The following is an 18,545-nucleotide window of genomic DNA, read 5'->3' as shown; positions in this document are numbered from 1 at the left end:
AACCTTTCCTTATAACTAATATCCTCCAGACCCTTTATTAGCTTTGTTATCCTTCTTTGTACTCGCTCCACTTCCAGTACATCCTTCCATAGGACTGGTGCCCAGAACTGGACAGCATACGCTAGGTGCGGCCAGACCAGAGTCTTGTAGAGTGGGAGAATTATCGCTTTATCCCTGCAGTTAATCCCCTTTTTAATGCATGCCAATATTCTGTTTGCTTTGTTAGCAGCAGCTTGCTGAGCCTATCATCTACTAGGACTCCCAGGTCCTTTTCCATCATAGATTCCCCCAGAGGTTCTCATCCCAGTGTATAGATTGCATTCATGTTTTTGCCACCCAAATGCTTTTTTTTTTTTTAATTTTCTACATTAAACCTCATTTGCCATGTAGTTGCCCACCCCATTAATTTGTTTAGATCTTTTTGCAAGGTTTCCATGTCTTACAGAGAAGTTATTGCCCTGCTTAGCTTAGTATCATCCACAAATACAGAGATTGAACTGTTTACCCCATCCTCCAGGTTGTTTCTAAACAAATTAAACCGGATTGGTCCCAGCACAGAACCCTGGGGGACCCCACTACCCACCCTTGACCATTCCGAATACTCCCCATTTATCACCAACCTCTGAACTCGTTCTTGTAGCCAGTTTTCAATCCATGTACTCACCCTATGGTCCATGCCAACGAACCTTATTTTGTTCAGTAAACGTTAATGGGAACTGTGTCAAATGCTTTTGCCAAATCCAGATACACCACATCTACGGGCCTTCCTTTATCTTGATGGCAACTCCTCACCTCCTCATAGAAGGTTAATAGATTGGTTTGGCAAAAACGATTCTTCATGAATCCATGCGTATTACTGCTAATGATACCGTTCTCATTACTTAAATCTTGTATATAGTCTATTATCATCTCCTCCAAGAGCTTGCATACTACTGATGTTAGGCTAACTGGTCTGTAATACCCAGGCATGAATTTTGGGCCCTTTTTAAATATTGGTGCTACATTGGCTTTTCTCCAATCAGCTGATAACATTCCAGTCATTAGACTGTCAGTAAAAATTAGGAACACTGGTCTGGCAATTACTTGACTGAGTTCCTTAAGTACCCTCGGGTGCAAGCCATCTGGTCCCAGCGATTTATTAAAGTTAATTTTCCCAAGTCTAATTTAAATTCTGTCCTCCGTTAACCATGGAGGTGCTTCCTATGATGTGTCATGAGGATAAACACTGCAGTTTTGGTTACTGAAGCCCCCGATTCCCTTGTGAAGACTGAGGAAGAGAATAAATTCAATACCTTCGCCATCTCCCCATCCTTTGTAACCAGATGCTCTTCCTTATTCTTTATGGGGCCAATATGGTCTGTCCTCCTTTATTTACATACTTATAGGTAGATTCAGGTAGAGTTAGGCCGACTTATCAGTAGATAAGTCGACCAAACTCAGAATCTACGCCGACTTTGTTTAAGTGTATGCTTGCGCCGTCCTATCTTAGATTGCAATATTTTGGATGGCCGCTAGGTGGCGCTTCCATTGCGGTCGGCGTAGAATATGTAAATGAGTTGATACGCCGATTCACGAACGTACGCCCGGCCGCCGCAGTCGATTTACGCCGTTTCCGTAAGGCATTAGCGGGCCTAAAGTTATTCCATCTATTAGGTGGAATAACAATGTTAAAGTATGGCCGCTGTTCCCGCCGCGAAATTATAATTTTTTACGTCGTTTGCGTAAGTTGTCCGCGAATCGGGATTTACGTCGTTTACGTCCACGTCGAAATCAATAGGCCCGTGTGGCGTACTTAGCCGCAATGCACACTGGGAAATGTAGGCGCCCGACGCATGCGCAGTTAAAAAAAAAACGTAAAAAACGTGAGGTCAAGCCTCATTACCATTAAACACGCCCCCCTCCAAGACATTTGAATTTGGCGCCCTTACGCACGCCCGCTTTAGGCTACGCCGCCGTATATTAGCAGGCAAGTACATTGAGAATCATGTACTTGCCTAGCTAACTTACGGTGGCGTAGCCTAAACAGGCTAAGCTACGCCGCCGCAAGTTTACACCCAGGTACCTGAATCTACCTATTAAAGAATTTCTTTTGATTTTTTTTGCTCTTCTCCGCTATGTGTTCTTCATGTTCTATCTTAGCCACCCTAATTGCACCCTTACATTTCTTGTTGCATTCTTTATAAAGTCTAAATGCTGATCTCTCAACATTGTATTTTTGAAGGCCTTCTCCTTCTATTTTATATGCATTTTTACATTGGAGTTAGGCCATCCAGGACTTTTGTTCGCTCTTTTAAATGTATTACCCAATGGGATGCATTGGCTAATACCCTTATTTAATATGCTCTTAAAGCAAACCCATCTCTCCTCTGTGTTCTTTGTTCCTAAGATTTTATCCCAATTCATGCCTTCCAGCAAGGTTCGTAATTTAGGGAAGTTGGCTTTTTTGAAATTCAGTGTCTTTGTATTCTCCTTCCTATTTGTGTGATTTATATTGAAGCCAATTGACCTGTGATCGCTGTTAACTACATTGCCCCGTATTTCAACATCCGTGATCAGGTCTGTATTGTTGGTAATCAGTAGATCCAGTAACACTTTATTTCTAGTTGGTGCGTCTACCATCTGACCCATAAAATTGTCCTGTAAGACATTTAGGAACTGGTGAGCCTTAGATGAATGCGTGTTTCACTCCGCCCAGTCTGGATAATTAAAATCCCCCATTATGATAACACTTCCTATCCTTGCTGCTAATCCAAATTGTGATAGGAGATCGGTCTCCCCCTTACCTCAGGTTAGGGGTGTTGTGGAAATTTCATGAAGATGTATTTAATATGTATTGTCATAGTGTCACCCATTGTTGGTTCTCCCGCAGCCCACTCTAAAGAGCTGACTGGGGCAGACTGAGACTGGTTGAGATACACTTCCTGATTTGGAGAAGGGTGTTTGTGGAGTGGGGGTGTCGGCCGGCAAAAGGGCCCCTGTGTCATGCACAGATATTCGCCTGTCGGATGCATCCACTCTGCAAGCACATTGTCGGTTTAGCGGATGTACGCTCTTGTCATCTCTCGGTGCCTGATCAACACTGTTTTGTGATGTGAGCATACACCTGCAGATAAGCTCCCCTCATCAGGAACTGTGTTTATTGGTTATTGTATTATTAGTGTATCGTATTGTTATTGTATTATTACTGTATCGTATTGTTATTGTATTATTACTGTATCGTATTGTTATTGAATTATTACTGTATCGTTATTGTATTATTATTGCATCATGCTGTTGTTGTATTATACTGTATTCATGTATTGTATGTATCTAAATATCCCTGTCGGAAGGGTTTATCATGTGCTGCCAAATCCTTTTATGGGCATCTGCTGGGTGGAGCTCACTTCCTATGGAGGAGGTCACATGCTGTGACATCACTTTCTATGGTCACATGCTGTGATCTCCTCCAATCAGCTGTGGTCTGTGAAGCCTTTTGTTGTAATAAAAGGACGCTGTATGGGCGTCGGCGGCAGACTTGTGATAATGCCGAGATGAGAACAAGCTGGGGTTGATGTTTGGTTATTTGAATGAATGGCAGACCTAATGCATGGTGAGTGAACCTTTTAGCTTAAAGATTATTCCACGAAGACTAAATGTGTTACTATTAGAGACACAATACCTGTCTGTGTGCTCTGCATACAGCCAGATTTCGCTAACAGGGGGCCTATAGCATACTCCCAGTATTATTTTCCCCTTAGCTTCATCCCTTTGGTGGTCTACCCATAAGGATTTCACCTCACTTAGTGATGTCATCTCTCACATTCACTTGTACATTATTCTTGATATATAGGCATACCCCCTTTTTTACCCTCTCTATCCTTGCCATAAAGGGTATACCCTTGAATGGTTGCCAGCCAATCATGAGAGCTGATGAACCAGGTCTCTGAAATTACCACTAAATTCTAATCCTCCCTGTACAACATTATCTCTAGTTCACCCATCTTGTCCACCAGGCTGCTGGCATTGGTGAACAGGCCACAAAGTTTAGACCGGTCGCATACTATCCTCTTATTGGGTGTTCCGAGATTGCAACTAGGACTTGCTACTATACTTACCTTGAGTGTATGTGCTTTGGTCAACCTACCACTAATGCCCCCAATACTCCCCTCTGGAATATGTTTCGCACTGACTATCTCTCACTCTGGACCCTCCCCCCATTGCCTAGTTTAAAAACCCCTCTAACTTTTTGGCCATCTTCATTCCCAGCTGATCTGCACCCTCCTCATTTAGGTCCCTTCTATAGTACTGGTTATCGACTAAAAAGTCTGCCCAGTCCTCCAGGAACCCAAATCCCTTACTACACCGCTCCTCGCCACTTGTTTACTTCCCTAATCTCCCTTTCTGATGTGACTTGATGTACCGGTAGTATGCCTGAGAATACTACCTTGGATGTACTTTTCCTCAATTTAGCTCCCAAGTCCCTAAAATCGTTCTTTAAGACACTCCATCTGCCTTTGACATTGGCGCCAACATGCACCATGACAGATGGGTCTTCTACAGCCCCTCCCAATAATCTGTCCACCAGATTCGTGTTGTGCCGAACCCGAGCGCCCGGTAGACAACATACAATTTGGTGCTTCAGGTTTTGTTACAGGTCAGGTACTCTTTCCTTGTGTGAAACGCAGATACAGCAGGCCTTTCTAATGAATAGACTTCTGTGCCTGCACAGATGTGAACATAGACTGACATGTGATTTATAGAGGTCGCTGATCAAAATGACACTAAATATTGGTTAAAAAAACTATTCAAGTATGTATTTTTAACTCACAAAATGAAATTCTGTTGCCCTCAGCCTCCTCCAAATACCCAAATTCCTTTTTCTATGCTGTAGTATAACTTGGCATGGTGACAACGTTTGTGCTTGATGGTCCTACTGTATGTAAGAAGGTAGCCAAAAGTAAAAGAGGTGGCTTCTCAGTGTAATTTTTTGGAAAAAGAAAAAAAAACACTCACAGGGAGGTAATCGGTGATCAGCAGGAAAGAATAGTCCTGCAATGACGAGTCTCCTATAGCAGGACTATTCTTTCCTTATGCTGCTCACCAATTACCTCCATGTGAGTGTTTTTATTTCTTTGTACCATAAAATTACACTGTTGACACTGTGAAGGCGCCTCTCTTTGGCTTTTATCTATATGTACTGGAGTATGCTTCCACGTCCATGAAGAAGCTTGCCCTGGGTTTTGGACTGTTCATCCCCATCACTGGATTTCTTCATCCATCATGAACTATTCCCCTGCCCATGCCCATATACTTTATCACCAGTTCATGGTTTCCTGGCATCAAGGACTACAGTTTGTGGCAGAAAACACCCCCCCCCCCTTTGTTTGTAAGAAGCTAGCCACCTTCAATTGCTGACTCTCGAAATGTTCTATGGACTATGGGATTTGTAGGGTGCCTTGCGGTTTTATGGGGGGTGCCTTGGCAAAATGATAAAAAAATGATTAAAATCTGCCCAAATTTTTTATTCAAGCCAGCATGTGGATGAAGCCTGGCTGATAGTTACACAAAGCCACCAGTTTTCATTGTGCACCATTATAACCTTCTAGCTGCCATCCTCCTAACGGCCAATGGTATTATCAGTTGTGGCCCATCCATTAGAGGGTCTAATAGGCTTCAAAAAAGGGAGGTCTCAGGACGCAGAGCATTGCGCTCCGAGCCCACCCAGTTGTGTGACAATAGCAAATTAATATTTGCCAGTAGGACATGCCGCTGCCTCCGCCAATAAGACACGCTGCGTGCCCGTCCGCTAGCTAGATGGGGTAAGTGTCGGCAGGGGCGGACTGACAACTCATGGGGCCCCGGGGCAATAGGAGATTATGGGGCCCCCAGGCAATAGATTATGGGGCCGCACAGTATACACACACAGATACACAATATATACACACAGTGGCCCAGATTCAGGTACGATTTGCCCCTTTTTTACGGAGGCACAGGGCAGCGTTTTTGCCCTGCGCCCCCACAAATTATCTGCGCTGCGCGCGATTCACGGAGCAGTAGCTCCGTAAATTGCATGTGCGCTCTTTAAAATTGCCCTGCGTAAGGGCGCCTAATGTAAATGATCCTGTAGGGGGCGGGTCTCATTTAAATTAGGCGCGTTCCCGCGCCGAGCGTAGAGCGCATGCTCCGTCGGGAAACTTTCCCGACGTGCATTGCGGCAAATGACTATTAGAAGGGGCAGCCTTACGCTAAAGACGCCGTACGGAAACTCCGTAACTTGCGTACGCAGGGCCCGCGCAACATTGTGAATCGGTGTTAGTATGCAATTTGCATACTATACACTGAGCACAATGGGATCGCCCCCTAGCGGTCATCGCAAGAATGCAGCCTAAAATCTGCGTGGCATAAGAGCCTTATGCCAAGCAGATTTTAGGCTGCAGTCGGCGTTACGATGTTCCTGAATCAGGAGCATTCGTAACGCCGGAGCAAGTAAGCAATTGCGCTGTGTAACCTATGGTTACGCAGGCCAGGGCCGGATTAACAATGGGGCTGATGGAGCTGCAGCTCCAGGCCCCTTTCTCAAGATAGGCCCATTTGCCCAAAAAAAAAAAAAAAAAAAAATTTTTTTTTTTTTTTTTAAGAATTTTTTTTTTTCTAAGATGGAATTTGGGGGGTTGTAGCTCGATGACCAGAGGTCACAGAAACCCCACATTTGGGGGTAGGCATGGGAAGAGCTACCCCACAACTGGTTAAAATATGGGACGGCTATCATTTATGGTTCCGGAGATACGGGTCTGCTTGCACAGCCTGTCAGAAGCTACATTCAGAGCGGCCAATATAAATACAAGCTGACACACTACAGCAGACTGATAGGATCACAGTGCTTATAATAATTATTTGTATATTACTCATGGTAATTAACCCCTTGCCACCCAGGCCAATTCTGACACTTCTCTACTACATGTAAAAATCATCATTTGTTTTTTGCTAGAAAATTACTCTATGGTGGTCTTTGCACTTTTTATGTTGCACGGTACAGAGCTGCACGATTCTGGCTAAAATGAGAATTGCAATTTTTTTGCTTAGAAGATAGATCACGATTCTCTCACGATTGTTGCGGCGTAACATCATCTTTCACAAAAAAATAAAAAAAAAATGAGCTAACTTCACTGTTTTGTTTTTATGGTTTTTATTATTCATTGAAGTGGGCAAATGCAGTGTGACATAACATATTGCAGCAATAGCCATTGTATTCCCTAGAATCTCTGCTAAAATATATATAATGTTTGGCAGTTCCAAGTAATTTTCTAGCAAATAATATTGCTTTCTAACTTAAGAAACAAGTGTTGGACTTTAAGTGGTTAAATTTAGTTACAATGTTAGTTAGTTACAATGTTTCATTTTGTTTACAAACTTCGCAGACTGCCCAGATTTGTTCTTTACACACAGAAGTGTATCCCTTTGATCTAAGAAGGAAGTGTTAGTTACAATGTTTCCTGTTAAAAACTTGGCAGACTGCCCAGATATTCTCCTTTGATAGCTGAAAGTCTCTCCACTTGTTATATGAAAGAATCAGCAAACTCTGCATTGGAGATCGTCAGGGGGGTTGAATCGAGATCACAATTTTTTTAACGATTAATTGTGCAGCTCTAGCACGGTATTTGCGCAGCAATTTTTCAAACATGTTTTTTTGGAAAAAAATGTTTCATTCATTAAAAAAACAGTTAGTTAGTTAAGTTAGCACAATTTTTTTTGGTATCCTAAGCGATGCTTTACATTTTTTTAGGTTACATGTTTAGAGTTACAGAGGAGGTCTAGTACTAGAATTATTGTTCTCGCTCTAACGATCGTGGCATATGTAACCTGTGTGTATCTGGCTCTGATACTACCAGTGCCTACCCAGCCACTGACTAGTATCTCTCCCCAGCCTGTCCCCACACACCCTCTCACCTGCTGACCTGTGGATGGGGGAATCACTCCTGCAGTGTTATTGTGTTCTGCCAGTGCGTACAATAATCAGTGTTGCTAACTTTAGCTGGCAGCACTGATTGTTTTAAGAAAAAAAAAAACAGGCTGGTTGTACTCAAGTTGATTAATAGATTGACTTGTGTAAAACCAGCTAGCCCATACATAGATTGACTATGGCTGGTCTCTGCATAATTGGCGTAATTTCAATCCATGTATGACCCGCATAACCACTACTCAGTCCCTAAATATCCTTCCACTCCTGTACATAGTGCTCACTGTCATACTCTCCACACTCCTCTCCTGTACATAGTGCCCACTGTCATACTCTCCACACTTCTCTCCTATACATAGTACCCACTGTCATACCCTACACACTCCTCTCCTGTACATAGTGCCCACTGTCATACCCTCCACACTCCTCTCCTATACATAGCGCCCACTGTCATACCCTTCACACTCCTCTCCTGTACATAGTGCCTGCTGTCATACACTTCTCTCCTGTACTTAGTGCCCACTGTCGCACCCTCCACACTCCTCGCCTGTACATACTGCTCACTGTCATACCCTCCACACTCCTCTCCTATACATAGTGCCCACTGTCATACCCTCCACACTCCTCTCCTATACATAGTGTTCACTGTCATACCCTCCACACTCCTCTCCTATACATAGAGCCCACTATCATACCGTCTACATTCCTCTCCTGTACATACTGCCCACTGTCATACCCTCCACACTCCTCTCCTGTACATACTGCCCCATCATACCCTCCACACTTCTCTCTGGTACGTACTACCCTCTGTCATACCCCCTCACTCTTCCTGTACATACTGCCCATTGTCATACCCTTCACACTCCTCTCCTGTACATAGTGCTTTTTTCCGTACCCTTTGTACTCCTCTCCTGTACATAGTGCCCACTGTTAGACCCTCCACATTCCTCTCCCTCACCTGCACATACTTCCCACTTATATACCGTCCATACTCCTCCCCTATGTCGCTTACCCACAAAAACAGTTCTTTAAAATTATACTGAATACCCTCAGTGTTACCAGCTTTAGAATGGACACACTTTTGTTAGTTCAACTAAAGGAAATCTCAGTTCTCATATTTGTTCTGCCCCATTATTAGTACTCATTTAATTTTGTGATTACTACTATGATGTATAGAGGAACATCGGGGATCTCAGCTACTCTAAATATAGCACTTATATAAAAAAGTGGCCCTGAAAATATTTTTTAAATGTTGGCAAAAGTGCACTTAGGCACTGCCCAAAGGCCACTGGGTCAGTAGGGGCCCCATGAGAGGCTCCTGGGATCCTGTGATAATAAAGCGGTAGTAAACTTTCCTGACATTACTACTTTTTAGAGGCCCTGGGGTAGGTTATGCCACAACGTACAAGTATGCACAGCATATTAGCACATTAGTGTACACTTCAATTTTCAGACTGAGCCCTCCAGTGCTGCGATGAATCAGGCGGGGCCCGGGCGCTTACATTTTCACCCGGTCTTCCTTCTGGGTTCTGTGTCATTGGTCACTTGCCTTGGCTGGGCTGCGTTCATGTCATTCTCACGCATTTATTTATTATTTATTACACCCCATTCACACCTCCGTGACAAAACGCCCGACGCCGGCTGCTCGTGCCGCTGGAGGGGAGAATTCCCATTGCTGTCTATGAGATGGTTCACATCTCATAGACGCCGTACACCTGCGGCATGAAAAAAAGTCCCGGACCCTTTTTTTCAGGCGGCATTGGCGTTCGGCCATACAAAGCAATAGGAAGGATTTGTAAAAAAAAAGTTACACTATTCGCGGCAAAATACGCCGCGTACGCGGCGTTACTTGTCGCGGAGGTGTGAATGCAGCCTAAAAGGCCCCACCAAAATCCTCAGCACCAGGCCCATGATGTTCTTAATCTGGCCCTGACGCAGGCGCAATTGCTTCTTGAATCTGGGCCTGTATACATAAACACAGAATACACATACACACACTGAAAAGGTACTGAAGACGCGGGGCAGCTATAATCTTGGGATTTTTTTAAAAACACTGGCCCGGATTCTTTGAGGACTTACGACGGCGTAGCACCATGTACGCCGTCGTAAGTCCGAATCCGACCCGTCGTATCTATGCGCCTGATTCTTAGAATCAGTTACGCATAGATATCCATTAGATCCGACAAGTGTAAGTCTCTTACGCCGTCGGATCTTAACTGCATTTTTTTTTTTTTACCGCTAGGTGGCGCTTCCGTCGAATTCCGTGTCGAGTATGCAAATTAGCTAGATACGCGAATTCCCAAACGTATGTGCAGCCGACGCAGTAAAGTTACGACGTTTACGTTAGGCTTTTCCCGGCGTAAAGTTGCCCCTGCTATATGAGGCGCAGCCAATGTTAAGTATGGCCGTCGTTCCCGCGTTGAAATTTTAAAAAGTTACGTCGTTTGCGTAAGTCGTCCGTGAATGGGGCTGGACGTCATTTACGTTCACGTCGAAACCAATGACGTCCTTGCGGCGTACTTTGGAGCAATGCACACTGGGAAATTCCACAGACGGCGCATGCGCCGTTCCGCAAAAACGTCAATCACGTCGGGTCACAGTAGTTTTACCTAAAACATGCCCCCCTGATACAAATTTGAATTAGGCGGGCTTACGCCGGCCGATTTACGCTACACCGCCGCAACTTACGGAGCAAGTGCTTTGAGAATACAGCACTTGCCCGTCTAAGTTGCAGCGGCGTAACGTAAATCGGATACGTTACGCCGCCGCAGAGATAAGCCGCTGGATGTGAATCTGGGCCACTGATTTTTACATACTGTCCCTGGTTTAACTGAGGCTGGTAACCCTGATGGGCCCCCTAGTGGCATGGTGCCCGAATGGTCAGTCTGCCCCTGAGTGTCGGGATACTCTGACTATCCTCCTGCAAGGGATGATACCCAGCCGCCACTGAGTATCATCAGTTGCTATGGAGGATGTCAGTCAGGTTGCACATCATTCTTGTATCCTCCTCTCTGACCCCTCTCTATCAGTGATGGGGTCATATAAGCTGAGTGATGGAAAAAAGAAGTGAAACGTTGCAATACAGTTTGCAAAAGTGTTTTTGCGTTGGAAGAATAAATCCCCTCGGATGTCCTACGTGTGTGCATGTTGCTACACCATATTAAACTATTGGAATCATTTTTACATTTTAGAATGGGGTGCATCCTTTTTAAAGAGTGCCTTGACTGAAGGAAGGTTGAGGGACACTGGCCTAGAGTTGTGTACATGACTACACCTACATGCTCTGCTGGTTCCAAACAGGAAGTGAGGGAGAAAAGAAGAGGTTTGGGAGCTCACACCAGGAGGAGAGAAATTTAGGGTGACAGGATTCCAGGAAACCTAGATATAGGGCCATTGAATAGTGGATGTGTATAGACGTTACACAGTAAGGATATCTATCACACCCTGACATCTCTGATGCAGGAGAGCCATGATCTCTTCCTATAGAAGAACTGATAGAGCTGGTAGTGTTATTGATACAATGGATGCCGGGGATGGTGTCAGCACATAGGTTGGCTCCCAGTCTCCAGTGTGTGTTGTCCTCAGTGCGGATCTCTCCGCCCCTCTCCTCCGCTCTCCTCTCTTCTCCTCTCCTCTCCCCCTCCCGGCAGTGTCGGGGCTGCTCTGCCATCTCCCCATCGCTGCGCTCTGTCTCCAGCACCGTCTGGAATTGTCGTCCTGCTGCACCGAGTGACTGGAGGGTGACTGGAGGGTGTCATTGCCATCCGGCCGGGGACCCCGTCATGATAAGCCGCTGCTCCTCTCTTTACATCTCCGAGTGCCGCCTGCCTCTATAGACATGGTGGGGGGAGAGCCGCACAGACCGGGCTGCTGCTGGACACTTTGGGATTGCATTTGCTCCTTGCTCTTACCGTCTCTTCTACTAATAATAGCTCGGCCGGGGAAACTTGCAGCTTTTCCTACCTCCCTCAGTGATTGCCAAACCCCGACAGGCTGGAACTGTTCTGGTAAGTGATCCCCTACTGCAGACATTGACACATAGGCAGCAAGGCTATACTATGCCTCTGTGCTATGCCTCTACACTATGCCAATCTGTGCTATGCCAATCTGTGCTATGTACTATGCCTCTACACTATGCCAATCTGTGCTATGCCAATTTGTGCTATGTACTATGCCTCTACACTATGCCAATCTGTGCTATGCCAATTTGTGCTATGTACTATGCCTCTACACTATGCCAATCTGTGCTATGTACTATGCCTCTACACTATGCCAATCTGTGCTATGTACTATGCCTCTACACTATGCCAATCTGTGCTATGCCAATCTGTGCTATGTACTATGCCTCTACACTATGCCAATCTGTGCTATGTACTATGCCTCTACACTATGCCAATCTGTGCTATGTACTATGCCTCTACAGTCACTATGCCAATCTATGCTATGCCTCTGTCATCCTAGTCTATCCTACATACTAGTCTATAGTCCATTCTATCCCCACAGCACTGCTGCCATTCCAAACCTTCCACTCACTTCACTTGTGGGATGCCTAAAAATCACTACAATCATTATCACCGACATGGACATGGATGGATGGTGGATACATATACAAACATTTGTTTATATATATATATATATATATATATATATATACACACACTATATTTATATATTTTTCCATATATACATATATATAATTTCTAAATTTCCCCATATTACTATATATATCTATTTATATGAATATTTTCCACATATTGATTTATATGTTTTTTCACATATATAAAAAATCCTATACGTTTGTACTTTTATCCATATACATATTTTTTCCATATACAGTTTCATGTATTCACAGTTTATGTATTCCCTATATATTTATGCATATATTTTCCTATATATGTTTCCATATATATATATTTCCTATATATATGAAAATATATAGGAAGAAATATGTATACATATATATAAATAAAATATAAATATATAGGGAATACATAAATATGTGGGTGTATGTATATATATATATTCATATTTATACATATCTTTTTCTATATATGTTTCCATATATATATATATATATATATATATATATATATATATATATATATATATATATATATATATATATATCTGGAAACATATGTAGGAAAATATATGTATAAATATATAGGGAATACATAAATATATGGGAATAAAAAAAGAATATGTATATATATATATATATATATATATATATATATATATATATATATATACCCACATATTTATAAATTCCCTATATATTTTTATTTATATATGTATATATATATATATATATATATATATATATATATATATATATTTTTTTTCATATATATATATATATATATATATATATATATATATATATATAATTTTTTATTCTCATATATTTATGTTTTCATATATATTTATACATATTTTTCTCTCACGCTCTCTATCTATCTATCTATCAATCTATCTATCTATCTATCTATCTATCTATCTATCTATCTATCTATCTATCTATCTATCTATCTATCTATCTTCTCCAAGATCATGTCTTCTGTAAGCAGTGCTGTTTGATATATTTTAAGTCACAAAAGATTTCCACAATACTGAAAAATACAAATAAACCTATAAAAACTATGGTGTAAAGTTTCATTACCTGTTCAACTTTAAGCTGCCTGTAAAAAATAAATAAATCAGAAACCACCATGTATAAACACACAACTCTTTTTTCCATTGTTTACTAATCTTGCTTGCATTGTGCTTGGATTATTAGATGTGTTAGTAGTTACTGTATACAATGACCTGGAAATGTTGGCATTCCATGGTGATTAATCAAGGCAATGGCAATATGTACATTTCCCCCATCCTTGCACTTATTAGCTATTCCAGAAAGGCAAAGAAAGTTCTGTTGACATGGGATTTATTGGCTGAAGTAGTTATTGATAATTTATGCACATGACTGGTAGAACATCGTCTATTTCAGTGTGTTTTTTTGGAAAACTTTCATATCGAGCTCAGCGTAATGAATGATTCATAATTTATACATACTGTTAATTGACCGATAGACCAATCTATAGTCATACAGAAGAAAGCCCGCAGACAGTAGAATTGTTTGTTTGTCATGTGTCACATTTGACTTTGGCTGCACAAACATCAAGGGATGTCAAACTGCAGCATTCCATACCTAGGAACATATACGCTCACACTGGGTTTAAACTTCTTATTTTTCTTTTCTTTTTTAAAGTCTGGAAAAAATAAATAAGGTTGCACCTTTTTCATATCAGATTTTGGCAATATCTTCAGTCTACTTATATTTGCTTAAACATAAAGCATTACAATAACTAGTGGTTTTGCAGTATGAGCAGTGTGACAAATTGCTTGCTCTCCTTAACTACCAATAAATGAAAGAATGAATGAAAAGTGATGTATCATGATTTGTGGGCCATTGCAATGGCTACAGTCACTGGGGAGTTAATTGCTAATGCAGATGATACAGTACCCCATTACGCCAAAAAAAAAAAGGTCAAATTCAGGACAAAAATCCAAAATGCTGCTTTGTCGCATCAATTTAGCTGTGGTAACCTTATCTAAATTTCAGCATTAGGTCATGACTGGTGTTGTATTGACTGCCAAGTTGTGAAATATGCTAATTAAATAAGGAAGGATGAGCCCTGGAGTTACTGCACCTGTAAATCATCTCTGTGGCTGAAACCTATTTAATAAGATAATTGGGCGATCATGGCTTTTTTTTTTTCTTTTTAAGCTTTTAGAATCTTACCCTTTTATTGTCCTTGTCAATAATAAGCTACTGATGTCTGTATTGAACTAACAGTATCCTTTATGAAGGCAGTGATAGATTTGTTATGGGTTATTAGCTTTGTGTGATATTCCTATAAGAGCAGCAATATGTTATCTCTGGGTTACTGTGTACATCACACATGGCTGTGCATTCTGTATGCAGCTCTTTTCTAAGATTTGGTTAAAACCTATCCTTCTACCCAGAAAGGGCAAATCAGCTACAGTATAAATATGTTAAGGACTCTGCTATTGTCTGCTGACTCTTCTTTCATTTTTAATACGATGATGTGGTTTCTAACAGAGGAATGTAATGAAAGAATCAATACAGTTAAATCTTAATGGATCTGAAGTCTAATGTATACGGGTATGTTCTGTTTAATATTGTATCTTTCAAGCTGAACTCTGATATTTCTAAACACCCCTCCCCCCCACCCAGATGTCTTATACTGTCCATAGAAAAAAAAAAGGGAAAAGCCTATGAAGAATGCTGGCTTATTTCATATCCGTGTGTAAAGAACAAGGTACCCTTATTCCTTGCAGTTTAGGCTTTTAGAGGCGATCAATCTGCAAACAAATTAGGCACTAATAAAATAAATACCATTGCCCGTTACTATTATTAGACTTTAACGTAAGGGTCCTAGTATGTCATTGAGTAAAAACGTTATAGAAAGACTGATCTCATTTTATGAACCAGAATGTGTTCCTTCTGTCTTGGCAATACTGGGGGGAATTTGCTAAAATGGGAGCAGACAGAATCTGGAGCAGATGTACAGGGTAACCAATCAGCTTTAAGCTTTAAAAACGAAAGCTAGAAGCTGGTTGGCTGCCATGCACAGCTGCTCCAGATTCCAGCTGCTCCAGTCTCAGTAAATTTCCCTGCTGTGTGTCTAATTAAAAAAAAAAATCCATTATGAACTTAGAAGTAAGAAAAAGTGTCAGATAATGAAAGTAAATAACCAATTCTATTATATAGTTTTTATTTTTCTTGATTTCAATTTAAAATGTTTTTTTACTTTTTTCCAGGATTTGATGACAGAGAAAATGATCTTTTTCTATGTGACACCAATACCTGTAAATTTGACGGAGAGTGTTTAAGAATCGGAGACAGTGTGACATGTGATTGTCAGTTCAAGGTAAGGCTATTGGTATCTAATTTTTCCAAATAGGAGCCATAAAAAGGATATCATTTTTATAGGCTTTTGCTTAGCAGTTTATATTTCTACAGGCAAAACTAGCACTATTGTAAAAAAAAAAAAAAAATGGCGAACTAGTGGTGTCATAATGCATGGTCACCCCAGAGAACCTAGCAATTTAAGATTTCCTATGTCACAGATAAGGTGGACCCTCTGTGCCACTAGCTGGTGGCAAAAGGTTGTTGGCAAAATGTAAGTTTTAGGCCCCGTACACACGTCCGAGGAACTCGACGGGCAAAACTCATCGTTTTGCTCGTCGAGTTCTGTGTGAAGCCGCCGAGGATCTCGGCGAGCCAACTTTCCTCATAGAACAATGAGGAAATAGAGAACATGTTCTCTATTTGGCTGGACGAGGAACTCGTCGGCTTCCTCGGCCGAAAGTGTACACACGCCGGGTTTCTCGGCAGAATTCAGCTCCGATCGAGTTTCTGGCTGAATTCTGCCGAGAAACTCGGTCGTGTGTACGGGGCCTCACTGTCTTGTCCTCATCAGAGTCCTTGTTGGTGGGAATGTAGTTGACTTTAGAGCTGCTTGTGTTGGCTTTAGGGCTATCTGTGGGACTGCCTGGCTGGGAACAGGTACCAAATCACGAGGCAGAGTCGTGGTCAGGTTCAACCCAGAGGTTAGGGTGGGTGGCAGACCAGCAGAAGGTCGAAGCAGGTGGCATACAGACAGCAGAAGCCAAAGTCTAAGCTTGACTGTTACCAAGGGCAGTTGAGTAAAATAAGCCATCATACGATACAAGGTTCTCAAACCAAGGTCAGGAGCAGATTCCAGACACCAAAAGTACCAAGCAGCAGAACATGAATAATATCAGGAATTGCTTCCCAAATGCTCAGTAGCAGAAGCACAGAGACATATTTAGGCCCTCGTTTATGAATTAGGTTAGTGAGTGCAAATTGGCTACTAATGAGCCAACATCAGTTTGATAGTGTTTTCATTTGGAGGGTAGTCTGAGACTGATGAAGGGGACATGTCTCACAAATGTGTCATTCCACTATGTTGTTATGGTGGTTTTGCTGTTTAGGCAAGGGTGAGGAAGATATTCATGTGTATGCTGTAGGAGGTACTTATTGATCCTTATTTTGTCTAAAGTTATGGAATGTTCACAGTTCACATAAACTACAACAATGTAGGACCTTTGAACTTTATGTAAGATAATATTTGCTTCAATGTACAGTTGTTCAGGTTATATATACTTTATAGTTGATACCCCAGCTAGTACATGAGCAACAACATGGTGGTGACGTACTGTGATAACTAAACAAGCACCTTTGGTGTTTTTGAATGCTACCCTTCCTACACTGGGTAATAAAACCTGGAAGCTCATTGGTTTCTATGCAGAAGTGAGCCTGATTTTGCACTTTCCAGCTTTAGTAAATAAACCCCATTGTGTACTTAAAAGTGGGGTATGTCTGTATTTGGAATGCTGAATGCCAATGGTATCATTTGTTATGGTATGCTACATAGGTGAAATTTTGCCTTTATGTTATATAGACACATGCCCAATAATTCCTGAGCAAACCTTTCAGACAACTTGAGAAAGCAGAGGTGAGGGAGTTATGTGTGCTACAGGAGGTATATAGCCACTTGAACATCCGTAAATTGTAATTAGGCTTGGGATACATACATTTTCTTTTTCCATTGCTGTATTGTTTAGAGCAAATGGCTCTAATCACCTCTGTATGGTCACAGATCTGTGCTCTTTCTGTGCGTTGCTTTTAATTATTTGTTAACAGTGCCATGTGACCTCTGAAACACAGGCCACTCAAGAAATAGATCAGGATGTATTAATAGGGCAGTCTGTATTCTTTGTCACATTAATAAAGACAGATTGTTAGTAATTATGTTTACTTATTCAATGAGCTTTCTGTTGAATGCTTTCTGGTATACATACAATTAGAACAAAAGAAGTCGCTGCTGCTTGCAGTGTTTGCATGGAACAACTTATCATTTGTTGCCTCATATTTTATATTTTGTCATTTCTTTCATTCCCTCTTTAAAATTAAGCCTTTTTTTCTTCATATTTTATACTAGCTGTCTCTCACTCTGATCTTAAAAGCATGTTTTTCTTTGGCCAACCACTCTGCATAACTAATTAGAAGAGGAGTGGTAAAGGACTTTGCGTGCTATAAATAAAGCGATTTGACAATTTCTAGTAGCTTTCCGTTTTAAGTGGCTTCTGGTGTAAATGGGGTTATAGCTTTCAAGACTGAAAATACACGAGCATTGCTGGTTCCACTAGCAGTCAGGATCTCAGTAGTCATGGAAATTGTAAAACAGAAGGATGGATAAAACCATTTTTTTTACAGGGGTCAGCTTGTAGTGGCAATGGTATTGCTTGGTATTGCTCATTCCACCTCACCAATCTGTCTATCTGGTGATAGACAGATTGGTGAGGTGGAATGAGCAATACCAAGCAATTTCCATTCACCTTTGAAGGTATAAAAACAAAAAGCCTGGAAGGCAAAAAATTATTTGAAGACAGTTCACAAAACTAGGCTGTAATTTGAATAGAAGAACCTCCAAGGATGTTCTTACCTTATCTTATAAGGCCTTTACAATGTAATACACATGAAAGAGAGCTCAAAAGTGGAACTTCCGCAAATCCC

At 41.5% G+C, this 18,545-nt stretch overlaps 1 protein-coding gene across 2 annotated transcripts in view; it reads left to right on the top strand.

The window, feature by feature from the left end:
- Window positions 1–11,273: 11,273 nt before the first annotated feature.
- Window positions 11,274–18,545, top strand: part of TMEFF2 (transmembrane protein with EGF like and two follistatin like domains 2) — a 909,969-nt gene continuing 902,697 nt past the window's right edge. Inside the window, exons 1-2 of one of the 2 annotated variants that reach the window (XM_040357081.1) lie at window positions 11,274–11,943; window positions 15,764–15,873. In XM_040357081.1, the coding sequence (XP_040213015.1) occupies window positions 11,775–11,943; window positions 15,764–15,873 (279 nt within the window). In that variant the 5' untranslated portion in view covers window positions 11,274–11,774. The remainder of the gene's footprint in view (window positions 11,944–15,763; window positions 15,874–18,545) is intronic. The other variant, XM_040357082.1, reaches the window with a different exon arrangement.

This window comes from Rana temporaria, chromosome 6 (assembly GCF_905171775.1).
Source record: "Rana temporaria chromosome 6, aRanTem1.1, whole genome shotgun sequence".
Classification (NCBI taxonomy): Eukaryota; Metazoa; Chordata; class Amphibia; order Anura; family Ranidae; genus Rana; species Rana temporaria.
This window is presented reverse-complemented; position numbering and strand designations above follow the sequence as displayed.